The 27,935-nt window shown below is 56.6% G+C and overlaps 9 protein-coding genes across 9 annotated transcripts; 3 read left to right on the top strand and 6 right to left on the bottom strand.

Annotated features, from left to right (window-relative positions):
* Positions 1 to 1,575: 1,575 nt before the first annotated feature.
* On the top strand, positions 1,576 to 4,237 carry POSPLADRAFT_1157934 (hypothetical protein; the record flags this gene model as incomplete). Its single annotated transcript, XM_024487253.1, has 9 exons — positions 1,576 to 2,616; positions 2,725 to 2,864; positions 2,919 to 3,231; positions 3,286 to 3,327; positions 3,378 to 3,440; positions 3,489 to 3,610; positions 3,671 to 3,829; positions 3,882 to 3,984; positions 4,049 to 4,237. Coding segments are annotated over 9 exons (2,172 nt in total), but the record flags the coding sequence as incomplete, so codon positions are not given.
* A 1,149-nt stretch (positions 4,238 to 5,386) lies between these two features.
* Positions 5,387 to 6,134, top strand: POSPLADRAFT_1062136 (hypothetical protein; the record flags this gene model as incomplete). The annotated part of the gene is made up of 3 exons (XM_024481480.1): positions 5,387 to 5,442; positions 5,495 to 5,539; positions 5,609 to 6,134. 3 exons carry the CDS (start codon positions 5,387 to 5,389, stop codon positions 6,132 to 6,134), a joined length of 627 nt encoding a protein of 208 aa, XP_024333780.1.
* Positions 6,135 to 7,241: 1,107 nt separating this feature from the next.
* On the bottom strand, positions 7,242 to 8,285 carry POSPLADRAFT_1090713 (hypothetical protein; the record flags this gene model as incomplete). The annotated part of the gene is made up of 5 exons (XM_024483083.1): positions 7,242 to 7,380; positions 7,445 to 7,883; positions 7,946 to 7,989; positions 8,042 to 8,139; positions 8,199 to 8,285. Coding segments are annotated over 5 exons (807 nt in total), but the record flags the coding sequence as incomplete, so codon positions are not given.
* Positions 8,286 to 9,349: 1,064 nt separating this feature from the next.
* POSPLADRAFT_1186273 (hypothetical protein) lies at positions 9,350 to 13,027 on the bottom strand (the record flags this gene model as incomplete). Its single annotated transcript, XM_024489212.1, has 7 exons — positions 12,701 to 13,027; positions 12,599 to 12,639; positions 10,312 to 10,443; positions 10,011 to 10,232; positions 9,863 to 9,942; positions 9,581 to 9,766; positions 9,350 to 9,499 (listed from the first exon to the last, which is right to left on the bottom strand). Exons 1-7 carry the CDS (start codon positions 12,955 to 12,957, stop codon positions 9,350 to 9,352), a joined length of 1,068 nt encoding a protein of 355 aa, XP_024333778.1. The 5' UTR covers positions 12,958 to 13,027.
* A 1,941-nt stretch (positions 13,028 to 14,968) lies between these two features.
* POSPLADRAFT_1062133 (hypothetical protein) lies at positions 14,969 to 15,307 on the bottom strand (the record flags this gene model as incomplete). Its single annotated transcript, XM_024481479.1, has 1 exon — positions 14,969 to 15,307. The coding sequence occupies one exon, from the start codon at positions 15,305 to 15,307 to the stop codon at positions 14,969 to 14,971; it is 339 nt and encodes a 112-aa protein (XP_024333777.1).
* Positions 15,308 to 16,264: 957 nt separating this feature from the next.
* Positions 16,265 to 17,150, bottom strand: POSPLADRAFT_1041810 (hypothetical protein). The gene is made up of 3 exons (XM_024477980.1): positions 16,884 to 17,150; positions 16,757 to 16,821; positions 16,265 to 16,704 (listed from the first exon to the last, which is right to left on the bottom strand). Exons 1-3 carry the CDS (start codon positions 16,993 to 16,995, stop codon positions 16,504 to 16,506), a joined length of 378 nt encoding a protein of 125 aa, XP_024333776.1. The 5' UTR covers positions 16,996 to 17,150; the 3' UTR covers positions 16,265 to 16,503.
* Positions 17,151 to 17,311: 161 nt separating this feature from the next.
* Positions 17,312 to 19,554, bottom strand: POSPLADRAFT_1186271 (hypothetical protein; the record flags this gene model as incomplete). The annotated part of the gene is made up of 8 exons (XM_024489211.1): positions 17,312 to 17,351; positions 17,410 to 17,556; positions 17,619 to 17,774; positions 17,838 to 18,005; positions 18,071 to 18,176; positions 18,234 to 18,467; positions 18,523 to 19,250; positions 19,383 to 19,554. Coding segments are annotated over 8 exons (1,749 nt in total), but the record flags the coding sequence as incomplete, so codon positions are not given.
* Positions 19,555 to 22,951: 3,397 nt separating this feature from the next.
* Positions 22,952 to 26,007, top strand: POSPLADRAFT_1067983 (hypothetical protein; the record flags this gene model as incomplete). Its single annotated transcript, XM_024482253.1, has 10 exons — positions 22,952 to 23,071; positions 23,136 to 23,233; positions 23,287 to 23,330; positions 23,380 to 23,815; positions 23,868 to 23,968; positions 24,206 to 24,392; positions 24,513 to 24,670; positions 24,756 to 24,835; positions 24,890 to 25,361; positions 25,541 to 26,007. The coding sequence occupies 10 exons, from the start codon at positions 22,952 to 22,954 to the stop codon at positions 26,005 to 26,007; spliced, it is 2,163 nt and encodes a 720-aa protein (XP_024333774.1).
* A 374-nt stretch (positions 26,008 to 26,381) lies between these two features.
* POSPLADRAFT_1037198 (hypothetical protein) lies at positions 26,382 to 26,943 on the bottom strand (the record flags this gene model as incomplete). Its single annotated transcript, XM_024477204.1, has 3 exons — positions 26,382 to 26,454; positions 26,508 to 26,608; positions 26,662 to 26,943. 3 exons carry the CDS (start codon positions 26,941 to 26,943, stop codon positions 26,382 to 26,384), a joined length of 456 nt encoding a protein of 151 aa, XP_024333773.1.
* Positions 26,944 to 27,935: the final 992 nt, after the last annotated feature.

The raw sequence follows: 27,935 nt of genomic DNA, 5'->3' as shown, positions 1-27,935 counted from the left end.
GCTTCCCAAGGTATAGCTATACTCAGACATTTCCCGGAATCAGAACAAGAAGGTGGGGATTTGGCCTCCGTATATACGCATATACTAACCTATGATTACGCCTAGTACTTGCAGAGTCACAAAATGCAGCGCCGCAAGCGGACAGCTCTGGGGCAGACCACTCTGCTGAGACTGCAAGCCATGAGAGAGGGTTTCACGAGCGAATTTGTGCGTCACATGTCTCATAGTGGTAACGTATCGAGTGGACACGTCAACTGTAACTTTCACAGTGCTACCTACATCACAGGATTTGTCGCCGGAGTCACTCCAACCGCAAGCCAATGGACCACTGGCGTCTTCACCAGAATCATTACAGCCTCAGCCTGAGGATTCAGTACCATTTCCGAGTACTGAGTCTGAACCCTCACAACCTCAGGTGAAGCAGAAGTCGTCTCGTACATCTTGGTTCAGCTCGTTCTCCCGGGCGCGTGGTAGGGAGCAAAACATCATGGCCAACCCACCCTCAAAGCCTCCACCCGTACCCGATGTATTTTCAGCTTCTAACTCCGGAGATTCCGCGATAGAGGTACCACAGCTGTCCGACCCTACCCCTACGCGGTCGATCCCACGGCCGTCCCAGCCGTCGTCCAACTCATCACCTGCGTCTCCAATCACAGCTTCGCTTCTTCCCCAGCCTCAGGTGGCACTGATGTTCGCCACGGAGTCTCACATCGTCGTGTCACCATCTGTCTCATCCGTAGATGAGGAGGTACCACGGCCACGGACAGTTGTGCCGTCCTCCTGCAGCAGCCCGCCAGTAACCGCTGTGGTACAGAGCCAGAGCGAGGAGGCGGTCACCATGGGAAGGAAACCGTCCGTAACGACATTGAATCCGTCGACCAGTAGATTCTCTCTTCGAATGCCACTGTTAGGAAGGCCAAAAGTGCCTTTACAACAAGCAGTTCCTAGTTCCATCGATAATCAGAGCGGACCGTCCGTTCAAGGACCACGTGGCCAAGCAGATGCGGCCGCCAAGTATCTGGGTGAGCATCAAATTGTGATTGTTGAACGGCCTTTTAACACCACACAGCGCCAGAAACATCTTCGCTAGCCCAAGTTCAGGGCGATACCTCATCACCACAGTCAGTACCACCTCAAGGTCCGGAAGCGTCGGCGATATCTGTCCCAGATACAGCCGAGGTGTCCGCTCCTTCTGAGGCTATCAAGAGCGTGTCCTCATCGGAGAACGAGAAGACACCGAGCGTTCAACAAGCGCAAGATTCCAAGGCTGCATCGTGGTGGGATTATGTTGGGTGGAGTCGTGGTTCGCAGCATGTTCACGAGGAGCATGAGGCGGACGCTGAGACACAGAGGGGCGAGAGTGTGCAGGCGCAGCCTGATGACATTGCTGCCACAGCGTCTTTGCAACCACCCGAGCCTTCGCAGGAGCCCTTAGCATCTCAACCACCTGCGCATTCGGTGGCGGCGGACACTAACCCTGTGTTGGAAGCGCGGAGCGAGCCCCCGGAGACCATTGTTCCCGAGCATATATCACAAAGTACGTCGGGATCTGACCACAAGCCGTCGTCCATCTTTTCGGCGGAGACGGCGAAGAGTCATGGCTCGACATGGTACTCTCCGTGGGCATGGTATCCAATGTCAGCGCGCCCATCTCCGAAGGACGCTGGCCAATCCACACCTTCCAGTCCGCAGGATCCGGCGTCCATTGATGCCCCTCTCCCGGTCGAGTCTGTAAAAACGGATGCGGAGATGATCAAGGAGCGCGCGCTTGCCAGGGAAGAATCACTTCCGGAGCCTCCAACAGTCACTGTTACCACCGGCTCTAGTCCCGCACCCGAGGAGAAGCTAGTCTCGCCTGTGGACCAGTCGCGAAACCCCATAGAATCGTCGATAACATCGAATCCTTCGGGCTGGATGAGCTTCCTGATGACTCGGGCGCTGTTGACAAAGACTGTGACAGATACCGGGACGGAGAGGGACGAGAATGGCATGGAAGTGATGAACGTAGACGACCAGCAGGACAGTTCCTCCGCAGCTGTGACTATTACCACAGATCCCCAAGCTACTCAGCGCCAAGTGGTGGCTTCGTCTCCGTCGAAACACCCTCTCTCTCCTACTGTACAAGACGACAAGAGTGCCGCTCTTCCCCCCTCATCTGCATCAACCAGACGAGATGTGAGGAGCGGTGAAGCCTTCAAACATGTCAATGCTCGGCCACCCTCTCCGGCGCCCTCGAATACTTCCAAGATATCCATTGCAACCTCTCCTCGCCCTTCTCCCCGCAATCTGGTTCTGCCGACGTGGGAGGATACATTTTTGTCTCCGCCCCGCTCCAATGTTCCTCCGAAGCCGCCGTCGGGGAAGTCAAAGCTCTCTAAATTCTCCTCGCTGGTCAGCGGTGTATTGTTTAATCAAGAAGACCGGGATAGCAAAGGGAAGGGCAAGGAGAAGGAGAAGACGACAGATTTCATGCTCTTTGGCAAGGAGTTACCGAAAGCTCTCAATGTTGTAGAGAGTCACTTGGATCCATACTTACTCAACGGGGGCTGTAGAGTAGCCGTCATTGGGGTAGCAGGCTGGTCGCCCGGTGAGTTAAGAGTGAGCGTGCAGCGTGCTGTACACTAACCTGCGCCACTCAGGGGCCGTCACGAGGACCCTTGGCGGCGGAGTGAGTTGCTCTTGTAGTTTTCACGGCACCCAGATCTCTTATATTCTCTGCCGTAGCTGCCTTCTTCGAGCAAGAAATTCGTCGAGATGACATGTCAAGCGTTGGAGCAGTTCGAGCAGGAGCATGGCTTCAAGTTCAAGAAGATCACCAAGATCCCGCTTGAAGGCGACGGCACAATTGAGCGGAAAGTGTCGAAGTAAGTTTAGAGTTTCGCGTCACCAGACAGGTGATACAAGCTTTGGTCACTCAGGGTTCATGACCACTTGCTTTCGGATGACGATTGGATGGAGGACCTTCACGCTGCCGACGTAATTTTCGTTGCGAGCCATTCCCAGGGATGCATTATTGCGACACATCTCGTTGATAGGCTGCTGCGAGACGGCCACATCCTCACATCCCGCAGTGTGACCACTATTGCAAAGACTGCTGCCTCCATAGCTCCAGGAGGTCCTGCGATTGCAATCACTCAGGCCCAGCGAGTCTGCTTCTTGGCGCTCTGTGGCATTCATTTAGGACCTTTACGATATCTTGGAACAAGCAGTTTACTCCAGCCGTATATCCAGGTATGTATCAAATCACCGGTGTTGCCAATTTTGGCTTTTACTTCCTATGCGTAGTATTTTGAGAATGCTGCCGCCCGCGAATTATTCGAGTTCCAGGTGAGAGATCCCCTGGTCGCCTTCGAATATCACTCACAGATGCCCCGAAGAACACAGAATCGCGACTGTCCAAGAATTATACAAGGGCTCTACGGAACGTGATGGATCATGGCGTGAGTCGCTAGTACTCGTGATCCTATCACGGAGCTAATACATATCAGACCAAAACCGTATACATTGCATCGCTCAACGACCAAGTTGTTCCGATCTATTCTGGGCTTTTCACCGCCGCTTCCCATCCGCGTATCTTACGCGCCCTGTATATTGACGGTGATGCATATCAGTAAGCCGCCCATTTATCAATTTGACTCAACTTTCAATGACATCGGGCGGGTCTTCGAAGCTCCTCCGATTTTCTGTCCAACCTGCTAGCTCTCCTCATTCGAGTCATGAACTCTGGATTGTCTGATGGTGGTTTACTCAACCATCTTTCCGAAGCAACGGCTGGAACGCTCAGTGGCGTAGGCCATTCATCTGTCTACGAGGAGCCTGCCACATTCTCGTAAGTGGTACTATGACAATGTCTTGGCGGTCTATTCATAGCCGCGGTCCAGTCTGGCTGTGAAATACTTCTTCCTGACGACAGATGGTGAGAGCGAAGATTCCGGCCTTTCTGTTGGACCATTCAATGCTGTCGTGGAGCAGAACGATTATGAGGTGACGTTCCTTCTCGTAGAGACGCGGTGTCAACAACTAACCGCTCCCTCGCTCACTACGTTAGATCCCGTGGGCGCTCCGCGACATGATTGCGGACGAGCGGGTTGCCCACTTCTTTGCGCAGGAGTTCGCGCAGCTCCGTGATGCATTCGACGACTGGCAACCTAAGACATCCATTCTGCGAGATGTGAAGAGGAAATTACAACCGATACAGCGTCTCAACTCGTTCACGTCGTCTGTTAGCAAGCTCTAATCACGCATGCCTTGCAATCTCCACATTAGATTCACGGACTTATAGGATTCATCTCATACGACAATATCGTGCTCACATGTTGTATCATTAGGATCTACAGTCCATACCGACTCTGCGCTCAGTACAGTACTCTTGCGTTAATATCGTCATGTGTTCGCAGCTTCTCGAATGCATACAAGGTTCTTGGTTCCCAGTGGCTATCCTGTCGGTGTAACCATTTACGAGACTTCTCCCGCGACAAGATTGTGCGTCTGATTCAGGCGATGCACATCTAGATCTGCCCATCAAGGCGCGGCATCTTGACTACTCGCCGCCGAATGCATGACTTCGACGGAGCAGTCTTTCCGTGTTCGTGGCCGCCCACCGCAACCAAGGCAGTATGTATACAGTCGCACACTAAGCAAAACAGAGTCCGATTTGAAACTGCCTTATACCATTGTCTAGATCTTGAACATGGCAAGCACTCCGACGTCGCTTTACGGTGTCGTTAGTTTTGCGCAAAGGTAATGAGAGCTGCCACCACTAGACAGGCGATCACACGGCAATCACACGACGAGCACTCTGGTCCTAGTCTGGAGGTACGTCAATATCAACCAACGGGCCTGATGATGTGGCTCATGACCGCACCAGACTAAAGTTAACCTCCGGACCCTCCGGGAGTTCTTGTCGCCGATCAACTTCTGCCGGAGACGAGAGGCCTCCGAGGAAACATGCACCTACAAACCATGCTTCTCCCATGAAGATTGGTCTATTTCATAGTCGGCCTTCCGCGACTGGCTGCAACGGCAACTCACGCCGCCACCACGGTGCCCGTGGCGTCCACGCCAGGTGACCGCGTGCTTGTTAGACACAGACACGACGACAAATTCTCTGCTTCTGACCAACGGCGATGCCTTATGTCATGTAGTCTTGGAGTATACGGGCTCATAGCCAATGGCCGGTGGGCTTGGGGATATGGCGGCGTGATCTTGCTATCGGCGAGCAGCATGAGAATGAGAACAATTACGGGCGTCATGAACGTACCGCTAGAACGATGGGTCGTGATCTATACATCAGAGCTTACCGTACTCAGCATATATATATACCCTCACTGTATAGAGCTGGCGATATCGACACGGTCGATATCCTCATAGACCACGGGCGCTGATCATGACTGTACCGACAACTGCTTATTACGGCATAGCACGTCCAGGCCTTAATCATATGTTAGTATCTCTCCCACCATTTGCACGCCTTCCCGTCCTGACCCACACGTAGAGATCTGATGATGGATACATTCATAGCAAATGCAAGTCCTGAAGAGTGGGTCCTAAGCTGCTACGAATATTCGTAACTGACAAACGAGCGCGATAACGCCACCTCATGCGATAGCCTGCGTGCGATTGTGCGAGGCACGCTGGCGGCAGGCACCTCGGGCGTCTCTACGACGTTAACGGCCACAGCCCGTGCTCGACTGTTGCAAACGAAGGCCGTGGTACCGCCAGCACCCGAGGAGCTATTTACCATCCGGCCGGAGGACGGCATCAAACTTCCTACTCCGGAGTTGGCGAAGGTTCTATCTCGAATACGTACATTGTACGGAGCCGGGCTGGGATTCGCAAGTCTGAGATTGCTTGCCGTGGTAGTGAGGGGGAGCCGAGGAGTTCTGTGGGACGACGGAAGCCATCTCGAGGAACTTCTGGCGTCGATCGACACGGACATTAGTCAGGCCGTTCAGAGTTCGCGGGAAGAGCTCGATGGAGGAAGGGTTGGCGATCTGGCGAAAGCTCGAGGTGCTGTAGACGAGCTGCGAGGGGCGGTGGAAGAGTGCCGTTTGACAGCCGAATCCGCCGAATCGGGAAACTACGGATACTCCTTCGAGCAAGGCCGAGTCGCCCTCGAGTTCTGGAAAATATAAGTCATTGGAGGTCTTGTTGTCGAATGGATTCAGTTCAAAATCGAGCTCGTGTGGGAGATCTGATTTGATCATGATTATATATACGCCCACAGCAGTGACAGCACTTACTCTCACGCGCTTGTACCCTCACCACCACGACCCGTCCCCGTCATTCCATTTATGTTTACAGACAATATGTTCACATACAAGCAATGGTATTACTTGTCCTAGTTCATTCACAAACTAATCTTGTCCAACAACAGCAATTGGATGTGCAAGCGTATAACCCTCGGCAATCAATCGGTCGGATAAAGGCAGATCCAGGCGAATGATTCCGGACAGTAAACTCGCATACCATGAACGTTCAAGCTTCGGCGACAACTCACTATTGCGGTTTCTCGGATCGTCGACTAGGCGAAGGTGATGTATGAGGCTTGGACAGAGGTGGACGTTATCGAAATTTCTGGAATACTGCGAACGTGAAAGCGTAATCTGGCCATTGGTGACCCCCACGAGTACACAGAGAGTAGCAGGAACCATCACAAACCAACATCGATCATCGTATATGAGGGATCTGAGTTCCGTTCAGGCGAGCCACGTTAGTTTTTCGATCGAGCAGATCACACATCTGATGCGTGAGCGATTACCGAGATATTCCCCTCAACAGCCAGATGGCCCCATGCGGTTGCGGCCACTACAGGCTGCCATACTGAACACGTCAATTGAGTAGAGAGATAGCTTTATGCCTTACTCGTAGCAGCCAGGTACTTCCAGCTCCGACGTCGAGTCTCATGGCAGCCGCTTGCATCGACTCCTTAAGATCCTGTAAGCTAGCAAGGCCATGGGGTTCGGGAGATGTGTGCGAGTGCGAGCAGGTCCTATATTGTGGGGAGACACCTGGCCTTTCGACATACAACGCTGTTCCGCTACCATACGCTGCCAGGTGCCGCATGCGTGTTATGCGTCCAGAGAACTATGGCGCCCCTCCTTGTCCGAATCATCCCCGTTATTAACCCCAGGAGATGGCAGAGACACGGATACCTGGACAGGGTCTCCACATGTCTGCTGGCGCTGCCACTGGATGGTACTAAATGTCGCCAAATTCGAGCTTCGGGTCGCAAGCTCGAGTTTGGCGTGCCGGAAGACACGCGAAGCCATGGCATTGGATATGAATGTGGTGGGTACGGATAGCAAGCCGCGGTAGCCGATCGGCAGCGTCGTCGTGCAGAGCATGATGACCAGCGCCAAGGTGCTGAGGGCGGTGATCCTAAACAACACGAGTGAGCCTCGAATCCATTGGGCGCTAGCGCCGTGTGCGAGACGTCACCGACAAATAATACGCCTGCCCGTCTCGCAGCAAGGCAGCGGAGAAGGCGGGGAGATCCTTGCCCGAGAAGAAGCTCCGCAGTCGAGTCCGGATGGTGGGTACTTGGCGGGTGCTGTTGCACAAGAGCTTGGAGGATATGGCCAAGAACACGAGCATGTCATGCACCATGGGCAGGATCGCAGACAGAACGGCGTAAGGCTTCATGTCAGTGTCGACGCAATAGTCTGTGGTCCCGAGGCGTTCTACTGTGACCGCAAAGGGCGTCGTCATCGATCCTGCGACCGCGCTCAGGTACAGTGCGAAGAAGACGCCAATGACGACCCTGTGTCCGTGATAGACCGCGGCAAGGCGTAGGAACAAGAGGAGGCCTGTGGCGGCTATGGCAGCCACGCCGGTGGACGCGGTGGCTATCTGGAAGGTGGTGCAGTGCTTGACAGGCATGGCTGCACGAAGATCAACAGTGAAGGCATGCAATCGTGGTCACGACCAGTAGAGAAAAACATACTCTTGTACACCGCAGAGAGCAGCACGAAGGCAAACGCGGACAGCCTGTGTCTAGTTGTACGCACCTGGATGAGTGGGGGGGCATCATGCAACGCACCTCGCCGCAAAATAGACAGCTGTTGGGAAGACGAGCCGATGGCGGGACAGCAAGTCGTAATCATGCGAGATGTTGCTGAGCAGATCCCATAGGGAGGCCTGACATGCGTGCAGCCTCAACGTCACGAATTCAGCAAGTGCGCTGTGAGGAGACGTACCCCTGCCGTGCCCACAACGACATATCGTCCCATCTCAATCACTGTCGCTGTCTGCGGGACAGCAAGTGCCAGTGGGGCGAGGGGGTTAAGAGTGCCCGAGCTGCAGTTTGCGGGCGACAGTAACATGGAACGCGCTGGGTACGGGTCAAGCGGAGGCACAAGCTCGCACAGGAAAAGATATGCGAATACTTGACTAGGACCGCATGCATCATCGGACGACGGTCATAATTGACCATGGACGAATTCTGAAACAGCAGAACAACCAGGATAGGACGTGACAGACATGTCCGGAAGGCCCGACGTCTCTGGGAGGGACACGTAGTAGTGACCGCGCCTCCGTACCGGGCACGGGTATAGTCACGACAGAACATCGCCCTCCTGGTGGTACGACTCCCGTCAACGCGCCTGTCACAATATACGACAAGCTGACGAAAGAGTGGAGAATCGTTGCAGCTTACACCGCCACCAATGCTCCAACGTGTACTCGGACCACTATAAATGCCTTCCCCGGATCATACGCGTGTCCGAATCACACGCATGTCCGTACAAGGCGTCGGGAACGACACGGCCTGCTGAACGCCTCACATCACTACAGCGCATGGCCGACAATATCAATCCAGTCGTCCCGCCGACCGTATCCCCGTCGACAGCGACACCGCAAATGCAATACAGCCCCCGCCTCGCGTATATCGATAAATACTACATACAAGCGAACAAATACAGAGCAGGCGCAGGTCCGGTACGATGGAGCAGGGAGCATGCCGGTGCGGGCGCGGCGGTATATGCGGAGGGGCGGGGGATATAACACGTCCATAGGCGAGTCGGCGTATGGCGTATGGCGCATGGTGTATGGTGTACGATGTATGGCGGGGGGCGGCTAGACTAGACTGTAGTGTTGCAATTCGAGGTGTCGGAGTGTCGGGCAGAGCACGCGGGACGGTTTAAAGCGGGCGAGAAGACGCAGCAGCAGGCGGGAGCGAGAACAGCGACGGCAGGACCGCAAGAACGGCGACGGGGGATCGCGAGGAAGGGTGCGCGGGCGACACGTAGCCTGCACGCGCCGTCGCAGCCACAGGGGCCTGCGCCTCGCCATCGCCCCCCGTTCTCTAGTACTCCCGCCGACGCTTTTCTATTAATCGTCAAGGAAAGCCTCACGGCTCCACAGCGACCGTCGCATGACGGATCATCCGCACGTCCGGCTCGCCCGCCTCTCGCGCCCCCTCCGCCTCGGGCAGCGCGTCCTCCGCAGCCGCGCCGTCCGTCACGAACACGTTGCTCCCGCGCAGGTTGAGGAACGAATACTGCCGCAGGACACGCCGTCAGCCCAGACATCAGACATGCAACCTATCACCAAAAGAACGGGATAGGAGTAGGAGACGCACCGTCGCGAGCTCGACGCCGCTCTGGCGGTTATAGTTCGCATACACCAGATTCACCTCCGAGCGGAACGGCCGCAGCCCCACCGCCTCCAGCATCTCCCAGAACGCCAGGAACTCGCCGAACCGCTGGTGCCAGATGTGCATCTCGATCAGCAGCTGCCCGAACGGCAGCGCGCCCTCCGCCGCGCGCTCGCCCAGCCCCCCGACCGCCGCCGCCGGCAGCCGGCCCAGGTGCCCCGCGGGCGCACCCGCGGGCGCGGGGAACGCCGCGGGGTCGATCCCGACAAAGTCGCGCACCATGCTCCGCAGCACCTCGAATTCCCAGCCCTCGATGTCGATGTGCAGCAGGTCGATGTGGTCGTGGCCTGCATGCGGACACGGTGGAGCCACGGCGTTAGACAGACCGCACCACGGATAGGCCCGCGCTGCTTACCGTTCGCCTTCATCAGGCTGCGGAGCGTCCACATCTTCGGCTCGTCGGCGGGCCCGTGGCTGTCCGACGCGCCGAGCCCGAGCCGCGCAAAGTGCGTCCGCGGCCGCAGCCCGCGCGTGACGGCGCGCCCGAAGCCGGGCGCGACGTAGTCGTAGCCCCACACCTCGCAGTGGCCCGTGCGCGAGAGCAGCTCGGCCTCGAACGACGAGTCCCAGTCGAGGCCTGCATGTCATAAAGACGGCAATAGTGAGCACGTCATGAGTACATCCCAATCATGAGGACGAGGAAGGAATACACGCACCGAACGAGTAGATCACGCAGTCCGGCTTGTCCGTGATGCGCTCGATGCCGCACACCCACTGCCCGCCGTCGCCCAGCGAGCCGATGCGCTCGACCTCGTGCGGGCAATTGAACACCGCCGGGAAGAAGTCCCCTGTGCATTCGCGACGTCAGCATGATCCTGGGACTCGCAGCCATAAGAGGGTCGGAGGTCATAAGAGGGTCGGAGGTCATGAGAGGGTCGGAGGTCATGAGAGGGCCGGAATTCACGAAAAGAGTCAGAATTCACGAAAAGAGTCAGAACTCATGAAAAGAGTCAAAACACAGGCGAGGGCGAGAAGGGAAGGTGCCATGCACGACGGCGCCAGTGCAGAGACTGCCAGTACGGGGACGCGGCGAACGTGCTCATGCGCCCGCCGCGCACTGTCTGTAACACCCCTCGCGCCGATGCGTCTGCTGCCGTGAGCGCAAGCACGCAAGGTCGAAGGCCGTCCGACAGAGGAGGAGGGAAGGAGCAGCGGATACGGCCCGCGCCTGGTGCAGCTGCGCCTAATCCACGGAGACGGTGGCGGCGGCGACGGGGACGGAATAGGAACTTGGAGCTTGGAGCTTGGAACTTGGCGGGCGGAACGCGCGTGCGCCTGTCCGGGTAGGCCCTCCCGGCGCTCTGGGCGCCGCGCGCAGTGGCAGCGACAAGCCAGCCGTGCGCCATAATCGCACATGCGGGCGCGGCTGACGGGATGCGGGATGCGGGATGCGGGATGCGGGATGCGGGATGCGGGGTGCGAGTTGCGGGGTGCGAGTTGCGCGGTGCGCGATGCAGGGTGCGAGTTGCGGCGATGCAGAGTGGGCGCGACGCCGTCCGCGCGCACAAGCGTGGGCGCGACGCCGTCCGCGCGCACAAGCGTGGGCGCGACGCCGTCCGCGCGCACAAGCGTGGGCGCGACGCCGTCCGCGCGCACAAGCGTGGACGTGCCTGGGCAGCCGGAGTACACCATGCGGGCGCGGTCCTCTGCGCCATACCATGCAGGCGCGGCGCACGCCGACGATTCGCAGCCGACGTGGCGGCCCTGCCCCCTGCCCCGCACGCGCGCGCGCAGGGTAGCCCCCTCGCTCGCTCGCTCGCTCCTCCTTCTGGCCTTCGCGTCGAGGCCGAGGCGGCCGCAGGCTGGTGGAGTACCGGTACCGGGGCGCCATACCGGGAGGCATGCGCATGAGGCTACGAGCGGGTGACGGGGCGGGGCGGGGCGACCGGACGACAGAGAGGGGGGGGGGTGGGGAGGAACCCCGCACCGCGAGCAGGGAGCAGGGAGCAGGTGGCAGGGAGCGAGGGCTCGCACGGGTTCCCGCGGGGGAGCGGCGCAGAGCCCGGAGCGCGCAGACGCAGACGTGGACGGGGGCGCACACGCAGACGGGGGCGCAGCGGCAGCGAAGAGGAGTGCAGGCGAACCCGGCGGGGTCCGCGCGCAGGAGTAGGCAGCACACGAGGGTGCTGCGCACGCGGACGCTGTTGCCCGCGCAACACGAGAGCGGCGGCGGCAGTCGGGAGTCGGGAGTCGGGAGTCGGACGCGCGCGGTGCCGGTGCCGGTGCCGTTTGGCGTGACGCGCATCTCGCCGGTGCGCCTGCTGCGATGAGAACACATCTCTCCTCCCAAGGGCGCTCGAGGTCGGGCTGCGCGCGAAGCGGCGCATCGACGCCTGCGCAGGGTGCCGGAGAGGGACGCCATCGCGCCTAGAAGCAGCTACGATACAGCGAATACGAGCCGTGCACTTGCGCCCGGTACAGGGCAGCCGCGGCGGCGAGGAGATGTGGTGCCTGGCGCGGGATCCTTCAGCAGCGCAGCAACGGGTCCCTGCCGTCGCGCTCGTCGGAGCGCTGTGCAGAGAGGCAGGGGGAGGCAGCGCTAAGGATGACCTGGGGGACGACGGGCGGGGTGCTGTGGCGAAGACACGGGCGGGGTGCTGTGGCGAAGACGCGGGCGCGGGCGTCGCTGGCAGACATGTATTGTGCTGGGGGGACGAGGGAGGTGGGGCAGGGGCCGCACGGGTGCCGAGGCGGGCGACGGTAGCGGGGGCGAGGTGGGAGAGACTCGGAGGCGTGAAGGCGGCACGGCGGGACCGCGCAGTGGGAGGCGCAGGGGTTGTGAAGAAGGACGCCGGTGCTCTCACGGGTGCGGCAGCAGAGACACGGGGACGGGAGGGCGAACAGCGGTGGGAAGCACAGCAAGGCACCAGGAAGCCGGGACGGGGAAACAGAAGGGAAAGGAGAGAGAGGGAGATAAGAGAAAGGAAGCGGGGAGACACTCACAGACGGTGTACGCAGGCCAGGGCTCGCGATCTGGGGGGAACCTGGAGAGCGCGGGGAGCGGTTAGGGCGCGAGGACGGGCAGAGGCCTGCGGACGGACGCACATGACGACCTGATTTGGGCTGGGCCCGAACTTCTTGATCATGTCCTGGCGGCGGGCGATGGTGCGCTGGTAGGCGGCCTCTGCATGGGCGACGCGCGCGGGGAGGGTGCGGTCGGCGAGGGGCGCGGGGCGCGGGCGGTGTGTGGTGACGAAGAGCGGGTCGTCGGGGGAGAGGAGGAAGAAGGTGGCGAGGAGGAGGACGGCGAGGAGGACGGCGTAGCGGGGGTGGCGCTGGCACAGGGACAGGGGGAAGGGCATGGCGGGGAGAGATGAGATGAATGAGAAGGAGCTAGCGACGCAGACGCAGCAGAGAAGCAGGTGAGATGTGAGACGAGCGACGGGTGACAGCGAGCCAGCGAGAAGAGGACGCCCGCTCAACTCGTTACCCTTGGCACTTGCGCCCCCAGCCAATCGCAGCCCAGGGGTCGCCCCCGCTGCGGTCTAGACCCCCGCGGCCCGCCTGCTGCCGCCCGCCTTCCTGTTTGGGGCAGCGACGCGCCATCCGCAGCAGCAGCGGCGCCGATGAGCTCATACGCAGTGACCATCCCCTGTCTTGCGCGGTCATCCCCATCTCGATCGCCCGCCGATCAACCGTGTGCAGCCTCGTGTGGACCTCCAGCAGCGTGGTCCGTCGCAGGGTCCCACCATGCGCTTACCCTGATGACGCCATTGCCATATTCCTGCGTTCGCCCGCTTGCGCTGTACCGCCGGCTCCTCCACGCGCATCCTCGACCCTTCGCACCAGCGTCCAGCCCGCGGCGCCCCCACCAGCGGTGCGGCGTCCCTGTCTCCGCTTGCCAGGCCTCTCCTGCGCCGCGTACACCCTCGCACATCCTTCACCACCGCACGCCGACGGCCGCCTCGCGCGCCATCCGCCCCGCTCACAGAGCCGCCTCCTCCTCCTAACAGACAGCACGTCCCCGCTCACCCGCTCGATCGCAGCCCTCGCACCTGGCCGTGTGCTGCCTGCCGTCAACCTCCCACACCGCGTGCGCACCGTCCCTGCTACGCTTCTATCCGTCCTACTCACTCGCGCGCGCGCGCTGCCCCGGGTGGGAGGCCCGCTGCCGCTGCTACCTTGACTCGTCAAGGGGCGCACCTCCGCCTGCAGCAGGAGCGGGCATCCGCGAATGCACTCCCGCGAGGGCCTGCGGCATGCCTGTCGCGACCGCCGTCCCGGCCCTTCGCTCCCTCCCGTGCACTGCGAGGTCGGCTGCATCTGCCCCGCGTCATACCCACCACGATTGACGATTGACGATTCACGCTCGCCCTGCCGCTCACCCCGTCTCCGACTCCGCCCTCGTGTGTCCCCCGCGGAAGGCATAGCCTGCGAAGCTTGAAAACGAGCTCTGGGTCCGCAGGGCCTAGCCCGCGCAGGCATGCCCTTCCAGTAACCTCACTACGCTATCATCGTATCGTACGCTACGCGCAATATCCTCCGCTCGTCTGAATCCACACTTGCTCCCGCACATGCCGCGCCCCTGCCATATGACCTGCACTCTACACTCTACTGCCGACGCCGAGACGCGACGCGTATCCTCGATCCTTTCCTGCACAGCACCGGTGTACCGTCCCCGTCCCCGTCCCTGTCCATGTCTCTACTTCACTTTACTTGACAAGCACACGCAGCCGCCTCTTGCGCCGGGGGGGCGCCATCACGCCCTGCTCGGGCCAATGCGAGCACGCTCCTCGCCGCCGCCGCCGTCGCGCGCGGCCCGGCCAGCTCTCAGATCTCCGAGCTGCCGGTGCTTCCTAGGTCTAGATCCAGACAGCACGCTCCGACTCCCGACTCCCGACTCCCGACTCCCGGCCCGCGTTTCCTTGTTCTGCCGCGACCAGCCGCCACCACCACCACCACCGCTTCGCGTGATCGCACAGCGCACGCCCTCGACATCGCACATCGCACGGGAGGGCAGGGCACGGGAACGGAGGGGGAGAAGGCCCTCGCCATGACCATGCTAGTCGCAGCTCCAAACGCAAACGCAAACGCAAACACAGGCCGCCAGTCTGCGAGCCCTCCGCACGCGAGAGCATCGGCGACGGTGCTCTCCCCCATGTGGCACATGGCGCGTCCGTCTCACTGGCAGCAGCCGCGCGCGCGCGCGGATCCCGGATGAACGATGAACGCTCGCGTCGTCTGTGCCTCCGCGCCGCGCGCCGCGCGTGCTTCGGATGGAAAGACGAAAAGGCACACCAGGGACGCTGTCGCGCTGGGGGGCTCTCCGTCCGTCCATGTTACCATTCGTCGTGCTGCTTTGGCTGGTGCTTGTCAGAACCGCACCGAAAGCCTTCGGATATGGTTGGGCAGGGAGCGGGCCGCGGCGGGGCACTGCGCGAAGGTCTCCCCAGAGAAGCAGGGGCAGAGGCGCTCTGGACGCTGGGGATGGACGTGGGCTGCCATTGGCAGGAGCGCGGTCGGGCGCTGCCGCTCGCCCAGCTCGCTGAAGAAATACACGAGGTTGAGGGATCCCTGGGTGGCGGCGGCGGCAGGATACGGGCCATGCGGATCGTCCGCAAACTCTCTGGCTAGACGAGACGGTGCGCAGATGCTGCCATTCCATCCATCACAGCCACACACCCATTCGCGCATGTCCGCCGCCACACTCATGTTACCGCGACGTGCTTACACACTCTACCCGACCCACTCCCCGCTCCCCGCTCCCTGCTGTATCAGGTCTGCTACCTCTCAAGTCGCTCGTACGTCGTCACGCGCGGCAGTGCCAACAACCTGCCTATGCACCGTCCTCGCAGCCCGCCACACGGCCTATGACACGGACGCGGTCCGCGCGCTCGGGCTCGTATCCGTGTGGCTGCGAGACCAGCAAAGCCGCGCTTGCGTCCTCGAGTGCGCGCCTTGTGCACCGGGCAGCAGCGGCGCAGATGCACTCCCGCAAGAGGGTCGGGGGCCGGGGCGCTGCGTCTTGGGGTGAACTACCTTCCCCACGCACCTGTCGCTCGACTGGGGGGCACTGTGCCTTTTGATCACTCGTGGGTTGAGTCTAGCTGCATGTTGGCCCACGGGTCTGCGCGGCCCTGTGCTTGTGCAGCTCAAGCGAGGAACGGCGATTTGATACGAACATGCATGCATTATCCCGCATAGGGCGTTGCCCTCCAGCGGTTAGAAAATCTGCATTTTTGCTTGAAAATAAAAATAAAAAGCGAGGCCGGGTGCTGGCGGCGCACTATGGGCCGCTGCGTCCTGAAAATGCGGGCAGATGGGCCGCTTTGAGCTGGGAAGCTTCACCAAGACTCGAGATGTGGTACGCAATGCAATGTTCGTTCCATCGGACGCGTTCCGCAATACTGTTCCGAAGAAAAGATCCTCGGGTCCCTAGCTGAGAGGTTGGGGCATGCTGTTAGCTATGCCAAACACGCGAGGCGCATTTTGTGTGTTGTTAATATGTGATGATGTCGAGAACTCCCCGGGGCCGTAAGCGGCCTTCTGGGCCTTGTACGACCCAAATCTGAGATCCTTTGAGCATATGTAGAGTAAGCGAAGGTGGGTAGAGATTAGGCGGGCACCATGCAACTATCAATGATGGCGTGTAGTAGTGACAAAACCAAACCATTTTCACCCATACTTGCATCTCAGCTAGTACCGTGCACTACACATGATTCGCATTGGACACTGTAGCCGCTGCTTGGAGACTTTATGCCAAAGCCTGGTGAATAACTGACCAATAACTGACTTTTAATAACTACCCCTCTCCCCAGTGCCTCGTGGTGTCAACCTGCCAAACCCTCTCGGAGAGAGGTCTACATCCCAGACTTCGTCTCACTGGCATGCCAACACCTCGAGAACGATTAAAGCTCTTGCGGCTCGGAACTACCTTCCTTGTAACCTATACGAGCCACGATCAGTGCGTCCCATCCGCCTGCCCGATCGGAGACACGCGACTGGAAGCATCTCTCTAGCTCGCCGTCTCGCAGCGGCATGTCAGCCGGAGGAGGAAAGCGCCCCCACTGCCCACTCCGCTTAGTAGAAGCGTAGACTTCGAATCGGATCTTCGCGCAATATCAGCAAGGATCGCACCAGTGAATACACACACAGAACTACCTGCTCCTCAGGAAAGCCGTCGCTGGCGAACATGGCGTACTTGCGGGCTTCAAGTGTCCCCGTGACTAGCATGTATCCATGCGGTGAGCATCGGGCTCCGGTGAAGCGAACGCGGAAGGGTACATGCCCAGAGAGAGGGTGTCGCGCGTGACCTCATGTTGCGCCCCGTACAGCTCCACCACCGCATCGGCGTTCGCCGCGAACCAAAGTTTTGGGACCTGCAGGTCTGCGCTCCGCATGAAACGATGCACTAGGGACTCTGCGAAAAGATACGCGGCTTGCTGCCCAGGCTGCTGTGGATGCACATACGTCCGCGCCACCTTGGTCTCGGACGGTGCGCTCGCGCGAAAGCGGAAACTCGAGGAGGTGCGGATATCGTCGAGCAGGCGCTGCACGAGATTGCGTTTGTGTCGGGGGCGACCGCCGGTGGATACCTTCCCGTAGCCATTTAATGACGGGATGCGCTCCGCGTGCCGGTTCGAGGATGCGCGCGGGTCGAACGCGTTGAACAGAGTCACAAATTCTCCCTTCGGCACGCAGTAGTACCCCACGGCGCCCAAAGACACAGGCGTGGGATGCCATAGAGGCAGGCTGACTGAATGATGCGTGAGGTTACCATTACGAACAGGATGATGCAAGCAGGCGATACGCACGCGAAGAGTCGAGTGGATCGCGGATGATTTTCCTGTAGATTTCCTCTGCTTGCAGCATTCTGGACGGAGGCGCAATCGGCGCTGGAGAAGGTGCCGATGAATGAACACTGTTGTGAGTGCTCTCCGATGATACAATAGGCGGTAACTCTGGAGACACATGTGGATCCATTAATGTAAACGGGCAGGGAGAGCCCCACAACGATACGTACTAGACGAGCGGAGTCGTTCGAGAGCCTTGACGACTGCTCTGAAGGAGAGGCGTAACGAAGGATCCTGGGCCCAACACTGCTCGACTATCCTGATGAGCCCATCTTGTTGCTCCTTTTCGAGAATTATTTGTGGAATGTTAGGGCGGAGTTTGTTATCTGATGGAGCTAGAATCAATAACAATACGTGTAGATCGGTCTCAGTCATATCATGTGGCGCACCGAGAACCGACTCTCTAATATCATCGTCGTTGACGTCACTACCCCAGGGTAGCTCGCCCTTTCCGAGGACTTCTATGCAGCATATCGAGAAGGCATAGACGTCGACCGGTTTCTCCAGTTGAGCCTGCCCCGACATGAGTTCGGGAGCACGCCATCGGAAAGTACCGTCTGATGATGTGAAGTTAACTCTGCAGCGTTCTCATAACAGGTGGCAAAGATGCAGGGTCACGTACGAGAAAGCGGTTTCCCATTGATCTTGTATAGCTCCGACTTGAGTTGACTTTGGCCAAAGTCACAGATCAAACATTCCTGTTCATTGCCGACCAGCACATTCGCGCCCTGAAGATTATCAGCATGAGATGTGGTTTGGTGTACCGTGAGAAGTTAATGCCTTGCCTTGAGGTCGCCATGCAGGATATTCATGCTGTGCAGATATGCCATTCCCTTCGCGATGTCATGCGTAGCCCGTAATATGAAGGCGGCCTCTAGCTGCGGTAGCCTGCTGAGGAAGGACACCAAATTGCCGTTTTCGTAGTAAGGACTAACAAAGAACCAGGAACTGCTCGACGGGGACGAAGAGCCCAGGAGTTCCAGAACATTTGGGTGCTTCAATCTCGTCCACACAGTGGCCTGCAAAAGAGGTAAATGATGATTTGCCCAATATGAAAGCAAAGTACAACCCGACCTCGTTCATGAAAAGCTGCTCCTGCACTTCGTTCGATTTCTGGAGCACCTTTATGGCAACTGTGCGACCGAGCCACGAACCTCTGAAAACATCCGAGTAGAAGCCCATCCCGATCTTCTGCTTTAGGTGGATTTCATATTGTGTAATCGTCCATCTGGGAAACGACGTCTGGTCACTGTTTCTTCGTAGGGCGTCGAGGCCCGCTTTCATGAATTTCTTCTCCAGCCTCTTCAACTCCATCGGGCCCGTCGACGAGTCATCATGGGGTAAATCTGCAACCATTCCCATAGATTCCTGGTGCTCATTGCCGGAAAGAAGAGCGGAAAGGTGCTCTAATGCCGCAGAATCAGGGCCCCTCGCGAGGTTCCACGGACCTATCTCTTTCTTGAGTGCGCGCTGCAGCGCAACAATTGCCTCGGGCATTTCATGGCGACTAACTTGGAGGATGCCAATGATCGCAATGTCGTCGTTCTTGTCCAAGGCTCTAGTCATCCGTCGGATCAGGTTATTGAGATCCTCATCGAGTTCGCGCTTGGTTTGCGCGGCGACAATCTCCTGCAGCGCGACTGCGATAGTGTCTGGTTTCACTGCGTCTCTGTCTATGCTCCGCGCAGACACAGGACTTGCTTGGCCAGATGTGAGAGAGCTGATCTCGGAAGAAAGGAGGCCAAACTGATCGCTGATGTCTACAATGCGCTGCTTGCGTTTGCTATATTCGTGCAGCTTGTCTTGGCTCCATTCCTGTTCATCGAGGCGTCGCAGTTCTTGGAGTTTCTTCGTATGTCGCCAAATGCGCATCTGAATAGAAAACTGCGTGCAACGTTTAGTTAACGTGTTTGTCCTTTATCACACGGCGCCACTCACATCTAACACTTTGAACGCATCGTCTAAGCTCCGGTCACACCTCCGTATCTCGTCTTCAATTTCCTGGCGTCGCAGGAACCGCTTAAGAAAAACTTTATCTTCCTGGTCCTGAAGGAACAGGAGAATCTGATTAAAACAACTGCTTCGGATCAGCACTGTAGTAAACATGAGTGCGTTTAGCTCACTCCATAAGTCTTCGTATTGGACTTAACAAATCTTGATCGACGCGAGATCCGCCGGTCTTGACCTCTTCCAGGATACAAGTTAAAATAGTGGCGCATCGTGAGGTCAAATGCCAGCACGAGGCTTCGTTACCCTGTAGGTAGTGAGCATACTCATGGTTTCAACATAAGCAAACTGCATTACATTAACTTTCTGTAAGGCGTTCCAAATGTGTAACAACGTTTTCGCAACCGGCGCCAAACCTGGAATCGGCGCTATTCCCAGAAGGTCCGGAGACATTATCAGAGCCTCATGAACGACGCCCTCAGCAAGGTCGAATACATCCTCTAGGGTATCGTTCACGAGCTGAATACGAGTAAGCCACCCAGAAATGAGATAATGAGAGACCTCTGACCTGACCAGTCCGCAACCAACCTTGCCGGAGTTTGGGTGGTATGGACCTGTGCAATCGTTCCATCCAACGTGGAATGGGCGTCTCGGGTACTCTTGCGGGCGCAACATCGTCACTGCCCGAAGCAGCGAAGGACCAATGCCTCGACTTGATCCTCGATGGGCTAATAGAGCGAGCTCTAGAACTGAAAGAGGTCGCGGGCCAGCGGTCGCTATCCGACCTGTTCTTACCGTGTCGGAGAGGTTTGGGAATACTAGAGTGTGGAATGGAGGAGGGACCGTTTTCGCGCGCATTCAAGGACAGGAGTTGAGGACCAGAAGATGGTCTTATTGTTGCATGAGCGATCCCGTTTGTGTTGCGTTGACGGGAGCGACTGAATTGCTGAGATGGCGTCGATAACTGCACGATATCGCGGGAGATTGATTCACGGTTTGGAGAGGCATCAGGGGGATGGGCTGCCGAGTCTGCCATAGCTGCAGTTTTTAGTCTCGGGGGTAGGAGCAACGGGAATTGAGGACAACACCCAGCGTAAGCCAGAGAGCCTGAGCACAAAGCTTAGCAAGAGATGCGCGCAGTTGGCCCCTGGATTGGTCATGCCGGCACTACAGCGGGACCGTTCTCTCATGGGTGGCAGGGACGCTCTTCAATCATAGCCCCAGACCACACGGATCAAATATCTTTATGAGGGTCCGAGTCGGAAGTCTGCTAGTCGCCATTTGCTAAATAGCTGGTCTAGAGCATCGTGTCAGCGGTCACATGGATATAATCATCGCACTTGCTGCGCCTTTGGTTAATGGGACCTTGAGACGATGAATGGAAGAGGCCTGTTTTGAGGTGATGTCATCACAAACCTTGCATGTTAGCAAGGTTTTGACTCGCCCAGTGCGCTTCTGCTAGCTACAAATAAAGCTCCGACAACATTCAGTGGGAATGTACTTGGAAATTTATAGAGAAGGTTCGAAGGTCCAACAGGGTCTCTGGCAGATTCGATTTATTCCCACTTGAAACCGAGCTGGGTATAACGGTGTTGAAATTCACGATACATAGCGACACGGACTTACTTAGTTCTAGCGCGCGGCTTATGTAATACGTACGATACATACGCGCCGGCGTTGAGACGCACCTCAGTTCCTTGCTACACGAAGGAGACTGAGGTATGTTCTTTTTACTTACATTCGGACTTATTTCTGACATACTGTAGACAGTTTTTCCCTGTCTCTTACAGGTTAGTTAATGAATACAGTTCCTTGCTACACGAAGGAGACTGAGACAGTTTTTCCCTGTCTCTTACAGTCTCTACGCGATCGTGCTCGCATCCCTCAGGTTGCGCTCCCGTCGTTCAACTTACGACAAACGGAGAAACCAGCAACTATTAGGAAAGCAACTCTGAGGATTTCTTGAAGCGCTCGCTCTGGTTTACGGCAATATCGCGCACGTGCAATCGCCCAGATTGGCTGCCCAGGCGCGACGGTCTTGGTTTCCCTTTGCCAGTGACAGTCTACAAAAGAGCTCTTCAGGAGAAAACTGTGTATCAGTATGCCAGATGCGGACCACAACTGCAAAACAATCGACATACAAATCGGGACACCTACTAGCATCGTCCCGCTCGGTGTGCTCTTGCATTAGTGATACGGTGGTACGGAGGGTCGCATTCGACATGTGAGCGGGCAACTGCTCACTTAGACGATGACGCACGTTCTGAACACAGCGATTCTCTGTGTGCTACGCGTTACACCAGCGCAGCGAAGGGGTTCTCGTGGTACGACGGTGCGAGTGCCCTCATGGATATGCCTTATTAGCAGCGCCTTCTAGCAGTGCTCTTACACGAACGCATACGTGCAGAGGCTTCATGCTCTGTATGGATGACTTGGCACTGAGCCCTGAGCACTAGGCACCTGCACAGCGCGCGGTGTAAGATAGATAAGTGAGCCCTGGCACTGTCTGCGTACTGTAGTCCACCACAGGGACAGACCCTGCGGCAAATGCAATAAATTACAGTTTGGCCTCGGGCATGTTTCAGGAATCGCAGGCGTATCTAGTATGTCCGATACCATGCACTTGGGGAATGTTCGTTTCTACATTCTGTCGATGGCAGCTATAGGGGAGCAGATCCTCGCAAGCTTGGTCAGCGCGTCTTGCCGGTCGGATGACGTATGCACTGCACGAGATTGACTGGCCGAGCACGAGGGACCCGGCCGGCGATTTAGCTTATGGTCTTGACATATTTCTGCAATGCGGACAGCTATTTGGATCTGGTATACGGGAGAGATCACGTTGTCTTGAACCTGCTAGATGACATATGCTGCCACAGACCGGCATCTGCTGTGCTCGGGGTTAACAACGGTGAGTAACTCAACATTTCTTTGTCCGCAGTGACTTGTGAGACATGTGTATTCCATTCGTCTCAGGGATGTTTGATGAATCCTCGCATACGCTGGCGGAAGTAAGCTCCAGCTCCGAACTTTGTTAGGAGCATCAGCAGTGTGAGACCGAGACACTCCCTCGCATTCAGATTCATCTGCCCAGTCGCTATCTCGACATCTCGATAAATTTGTCTAAACTCTGTTAACTGCCTAGGTAGTCGCGCACAACATCAATGCTGTTGGCTCGCTCGATTTGTGGTGTTGTGGAGGCATTTTTCAAGCTGGTATTATGAAGACATGCTGTGCGATGTTGTGGAGGCTCAACATTTACGGATCAGCTAAGGCTACTTCTTTTAACGATATCTGTGTTCTGCACGAGGGAATTCTCCGTGCTGGCACTGCCGCTGATCTGGGAAACAGCGGTGTAATTGTGCTTTCATCAAGATGGCGGATCATTCCGACGTTGTGCTCGTACAGCTGCTCGACGAGTGCTACCTGATATGTACTCACACCCGTCAATCACGATCATCGTTACACTTAGGATCGCCTTTTAATGTGTCTGAATGGGACCATGACATACGGTCTGTGCTGTCCTTCGTACCTTGAATCCTTGGACCCTATAGTGCTCATGTCATTCCCTGCAAATTGTAGCGACTTCCCGAACCTAGTCACGCCGCAAGCGTTCTATCCACAGGTCGTCGCCACTGGGATTGAACTGGGACGTTACGTCACAGTAGCCACGGCGGGGGTGCGTAGTTCCAGACTGTAGATAGTGTGCTGGTACCGTGATCCTGAAGTGAAGTCTATGCCAGGCCTTGCTTTGGGACGTGCTCAGTAACATGTTCAGTGATTACGACATCCTCCTCAACCACAGGTTCACCTTGACAGCTCTTGTCTATGCTATGGCGAGGTGAGTCCCTTTGTGCGACGTCCAATAGGTCGACTGTGACATAACTGGCGCAGATTATCCGTGATTCTCTTTGTATTGCTCTCCGCGGTGTTCCAGAGTCAGCGTCATCCGCCGTTCGCTGTCCTAGCACTGACATAATGTTCCAGCTGCGCCTGTCAAATATTGTACCATCTTTCAGCAAGTGAGGATGGCGACTTTGGTAGCTACCATATCCACCACGACTCTCTTATTCCACATCCGCCTACGCGGAGTCTATCAAATGCACCGACTCATTACCGGAGCTTTCTTCTTTATCTGGCTGTGTGTCGTGGCTGGTGCTACGACACTTCTGTTCGGCGGGACAGGAGAGAACCTCGGACTTACGGATTACTGCATCGACGGCCCATCAAAGCCATATACAGCCCTGGCGGTCTTCTTCCCTATCTTCCATGACACTCTAGTATTTATCGCGATATCGTATCAGCTGTCAGGAAATATACTCCGCGAGGCTACTGTATACCGCCGCATGAAGAGTTTCTTTTCAGGAAAATACCTTCCTGCCTTCACTGCCTCCTTGCTCAGAGATGGGCAGTCGTACTATGCGTAAGTGTTCCTGCAGAGACTCGAGCATGAATCAGAGCTTATAATTTTATAGTATCACCAACCTCAGCGCAATGATATTGGTGATACTCATGTACATTAAGGCGCTGCCCATAGAGTACCACGGCCTTTTCTCCGTACCCAACACATTCATAGGTAATGCCATGGCCTCTCACGTGTTCCGCCATACCAGGCTCCAGCTCGCAACCCAAGGGTCGAATCTATTGACGATCCCCGGTGCCATTCAATGGCAGCAGACACCTGGAGGCGTTGAACCAGCACCGAGTTCCCTGCAATACACCGGTGCCAGTTCGACAAACGAAGTGGGGAAGGGTATATATGTTATCAGTAGCGTATGACACACCGTCATTGATAATAACGATGATGGGATAGACAAGGTGCTGTGGGAGCAGATGATCAAGCTAGATGAAATTAACCTCGTCAGATTCAACGTCGCTGTCTCGCATCTCATCAAAGGGCTCATTTTCATCGTCGTCAAAAGTGAAGAGTTGAAGTGGGCCCTTTTCTTCCATCTTAGCTATTATGCCTACAGGTTGAGCATTTCGAAACGCGAGCCTTCGTTTGCGCCCGCATAGCCTGCAATCGCGATCACGTGCATGCATGCTCAAAATCAATTTCATTATGTATGCCGGCTCTCGACTCCCGAACCCTCTTAACCGATTAGTCTACAATCACGAAGAATGGCTGGTGTGAACATGTTCGCGTCCGACGCGCAGAGGCGTGCAGATGGCACTGGAGGGTTCTCGGTTAACGAGGAGATGGTCAAGTTGTGTCAGCAGCCCGGTTTCTTGAAGGAAAAGGAGGGCGGGACGAAATTGCGACATCTTTACCAAATGAGTGAGCCATCCGACGCTTGTGGATTCCATAACATTGCTGCTTAACGTGTCTGCTTTCGTCCGCTACCGGACCTCCAAACATGCAGAATCCGCTGGGTTCGACGCCAACATGCTCAGACAGTTTGCTCTATGGTGCTTTTTGGGCCAGGCTGAGTCAATCAAGAAGGTACGCATCACGACGGACAATACCATGTTTACAACTTGCTCAGATAAAAACCAGGCTGTGGAAAGCGGAAGTGCACCCGATCTGACAGCCACTGAGACGCCATACAAATTCGGCTACTGTACGCTTGTCATCGCAGGCGCCCAGCGCGGCGCGGTCGGATGCCCGGGAAGCGACCATCCTGCAACGCTCTCCTTCCTCCTTTCTAGTGGCGCTCCGCCCGACGCCCCCGACATTGTGGGCTACACCGCACTGCATCACGCGACGCAGAATGCCGCAGGGCCAACATTGTCGCTCGCCCGCATCCTCCTCACGCACGGCGCGGACCCGAACCACCAGAACTGCTATGGCGAGGTGCCCATCCTCGGCGCGTTTCAAACGAACGGTATCGGGGCTATTGAGTTGCTGATGGAATTTGGTGCGCAAATGGACGTGGCGGACGCGGATGGCATCACACCGCGAGGGCTGCACCTGCTTGCGGGACCGCAGGTGACCGCGGCAGTGGCGAAGTGGCTCCGGCGTCGCACAGGTGAGCAGAGGCACATGGACGAGAAGAAATGCGACGCATGCGGACAAAAGGATGTTCCGCTGAAATTCTGCGCTCGTTGCCACGCCGCGCGCTATTGTTCGCCTGAGTGCCAACGTAAGCACCTGTTTACCCATGTTGGTCCTCCGAGTGGGTATACTGATGCGTATAACACTGTGCAGGTGGGCACTGGAGGACCCACAAGCAAACGTGTTTGCCGTTTGACATGCGGCACACCGTGACGGTGCGCCCGGCATACGAGGGCGTAACCAATGTCATTCCCTTGGCAGACATGACACGAGCCTCATTCGGCATCCCGTCCCCACCGCCGCCTGCGCGAAACTTTCGGGGAGCTAAGGTGCCGCGCATGCGACGGGACGAGACGAAGCAAATGGTCATCAAGGTTCAAGTGCCGTGGACCGGCGGGTATGCCCCCGCACAGGCTGGCGACATGCTCGTGTACACAAAGAAGCGCGACTTTGTGTGCAGAATCCGCCCGGAGGATGGTGTGGACGTGTATCGTCGTCTCGCGCAGGTCGTGCACGAGCAGGGCATCGGCAGGGCGAAGGCGTACTTTTCTGCAGAGCTGAAGGACAAGGACGAGCTAGTGATCAAAGTGGGAGACGTACTCGCTGAACAGCCTTTCTAACGTTGGCCGCCTCTTTTCTATGTCTTCTCTGCAACTCGGTGCGGGCAGTGGCTACTTCAATGTTCTCTTGGCGCTTTCTAAGGCTGTATCACAATCACATCGTGTGTAATTTACCACAGACTGCGGACGAAATGGCCCAGACCGGTGATGCATATTCAGTGAATACATTTCACACTGTGTTACGGTATACAAAGTACAGTGTAAGTGAACATCTCCCGACACCATGGACTAGACTTACAGCGCAGATATAATATAGTGTGTATGCACGATGTTCGACGCCACCAAGCGGCAGTTCACGATGGCATATGTATTCCCGTGCAACTTCAAGTTAGATCAGCAAGATCCATAACGGCATACCGGCAATTATGATTTATCTAGTGGTTGACATGATCCACTACAACCTCATTGAGCACAGTAACCGTAGTCCCCGATTTGCCTGCGGCGACACTGTTGGAAAATGTTAGCAGTTCACTCATCTACACTGCGGTGCATCGACCCACGTAGCATTCAGAGAGGCGTTTACGGTGCTAGTGACGGGCGCTCCCCTGAATAAGAGCCGACCAAAAACTGTGGCTTGAAAGAAAACACCGACGGTCCCGGTCTGCCATTTTTCAGCAGTCAGGTGTCATCGAACACAGTAAGCAAAGTACTGACCTGGGTCAGACCGATAACCTTTTCAGGCACGTCAACAGCACCCAAGAATGAGACGTTTGCGGACTTCTCCGCAAATGTCTCGCCGACGAGTTGCAACTTGTACTCCTCGCGAGTGAGCTTGCGGCCGTTCAGAGTGATCTGTGCATCCTTGCTGATGAACGCGTCGAACGCCTTGTCGAAGTCAGCGAGGTTGGTGGCCTTGTAAATGGCGGTGATATGATTCTCCGTCCAAATAGAGAGCGGGACGATTTCGGGTCCGGGTCCGAGCGGGATGTTAGACATGCTGATGAGAGTAGGATATGTGTGTGTTCTGAGAATGTGTTGACTGATGTTCGAAGGGCGCAAACTCCTATATAGATTTTCTCGGAGGAAGAGACGCTGAGTTATTGGCTATGGATATTGGAAGGTCAAGGATGCGCGTTCGTTCCGCCAGGGTAGAACGTGCTAGTTCCATGCCGGCGGTCACAAAACGGAGGAGCTCGCACCGGCGCAACACTTAATTGAGCATCATGTGCGAGCTATGCGCCGCGAGCAGGACACCGTGGAAAGCTGTGGTCCATACCAATCAACGGATGATACCATTGTAGAACGTCTCCGCTCATGGCGGAACAAATGACCAATGCAAGGGAGACATGGGCGTTGACAGTCGACATTCCTTGTCGTACGCAAGACGCTAGTCGTGGCATGTATTGACTAACCTTTTTATCCGACTACGATAACTTTCTCGCATTTACCGATAAGCCGTATAAATCAAGGGTCGTATTCATCTGGAGATACAAGACTGTAAGGAACGACATTGATAACTTTGCACAAAAGCGTCAATCAAAGAACGTATCTGCCCAGTGTGTGGGGTAAATACGATCATGACTGAAACACTCCAGGATGTGCCCTATACATGTCTGATTCCGACATGTGTCATTGAATCAAAAGCCACATGTGGGTCCTCAAATACGACAACGTGACCCACATCGCCACCAGCACCGAGCTATTGTTGTTCAAGTGACATCTGCTAGCGCTAGATACCATTGCAAAGTCTCTCAGTGACACGGATCTCGCGCTTGTATGTTTGATTTCACTCTGACTCATAATGAAGAGATTATTCAGCAAAACATTACTCTTTCACGGCTATTTCGGATTTGCTTGCCCAGAGTGACTTCAACACTGAGCTCTAGCGTTTAGTTGGTATGCGTTGAAACATTGACGCATGCGAGTTTGTGTCTACTCAAGGATACTAGCAATTACTTCGTGAAGGCTTCCACGCCACAGAGTGATGA

Source organism: Postia placenta (genome assembly GCF_002117355.1).
Source record: "Postia placenta MAD-698-R-SB12 unplaced genomic scaffold POSPLAscaffold_20, whole genome shotgun sequence".
Lineage (NCBI taxonomy): Eukaryota > Fungi > Basidiomycota > Agaricomycetes > Polyporales > Adustoporiaceae > Rhodonia > Rhodonia placenta.
This window is presented reverse-complemented; position numbering and strand designations above follow the sequence as displayed.

Excerpts from the sequence above, each read along its gene's own strand:
- POSPLADRAFT_1041810 (XM_024477980.1), bottom strand. The coding sequence starts at position 16,995 with ATGCGGAGCGCAGACCTGCAGGTCCCAAAACTTTGGTTCGCGGCGAAC. Across the intron at positions 16,822-16,883 it reads GCGCGACACCCTCTCTCTGG|TCACGGGGACACTTGAAGCC; the intron begins GCATGTACCCTT and ends GATACATGCTAG. Across the intron at positions 16,705-16,756 it reads ACGGCTTTCCTGAGGAGCAG|ATCCGATTCGAAGTCTACGC; the intron begins GTAGTTCTGTGT and ends TATTGCGCGAAG.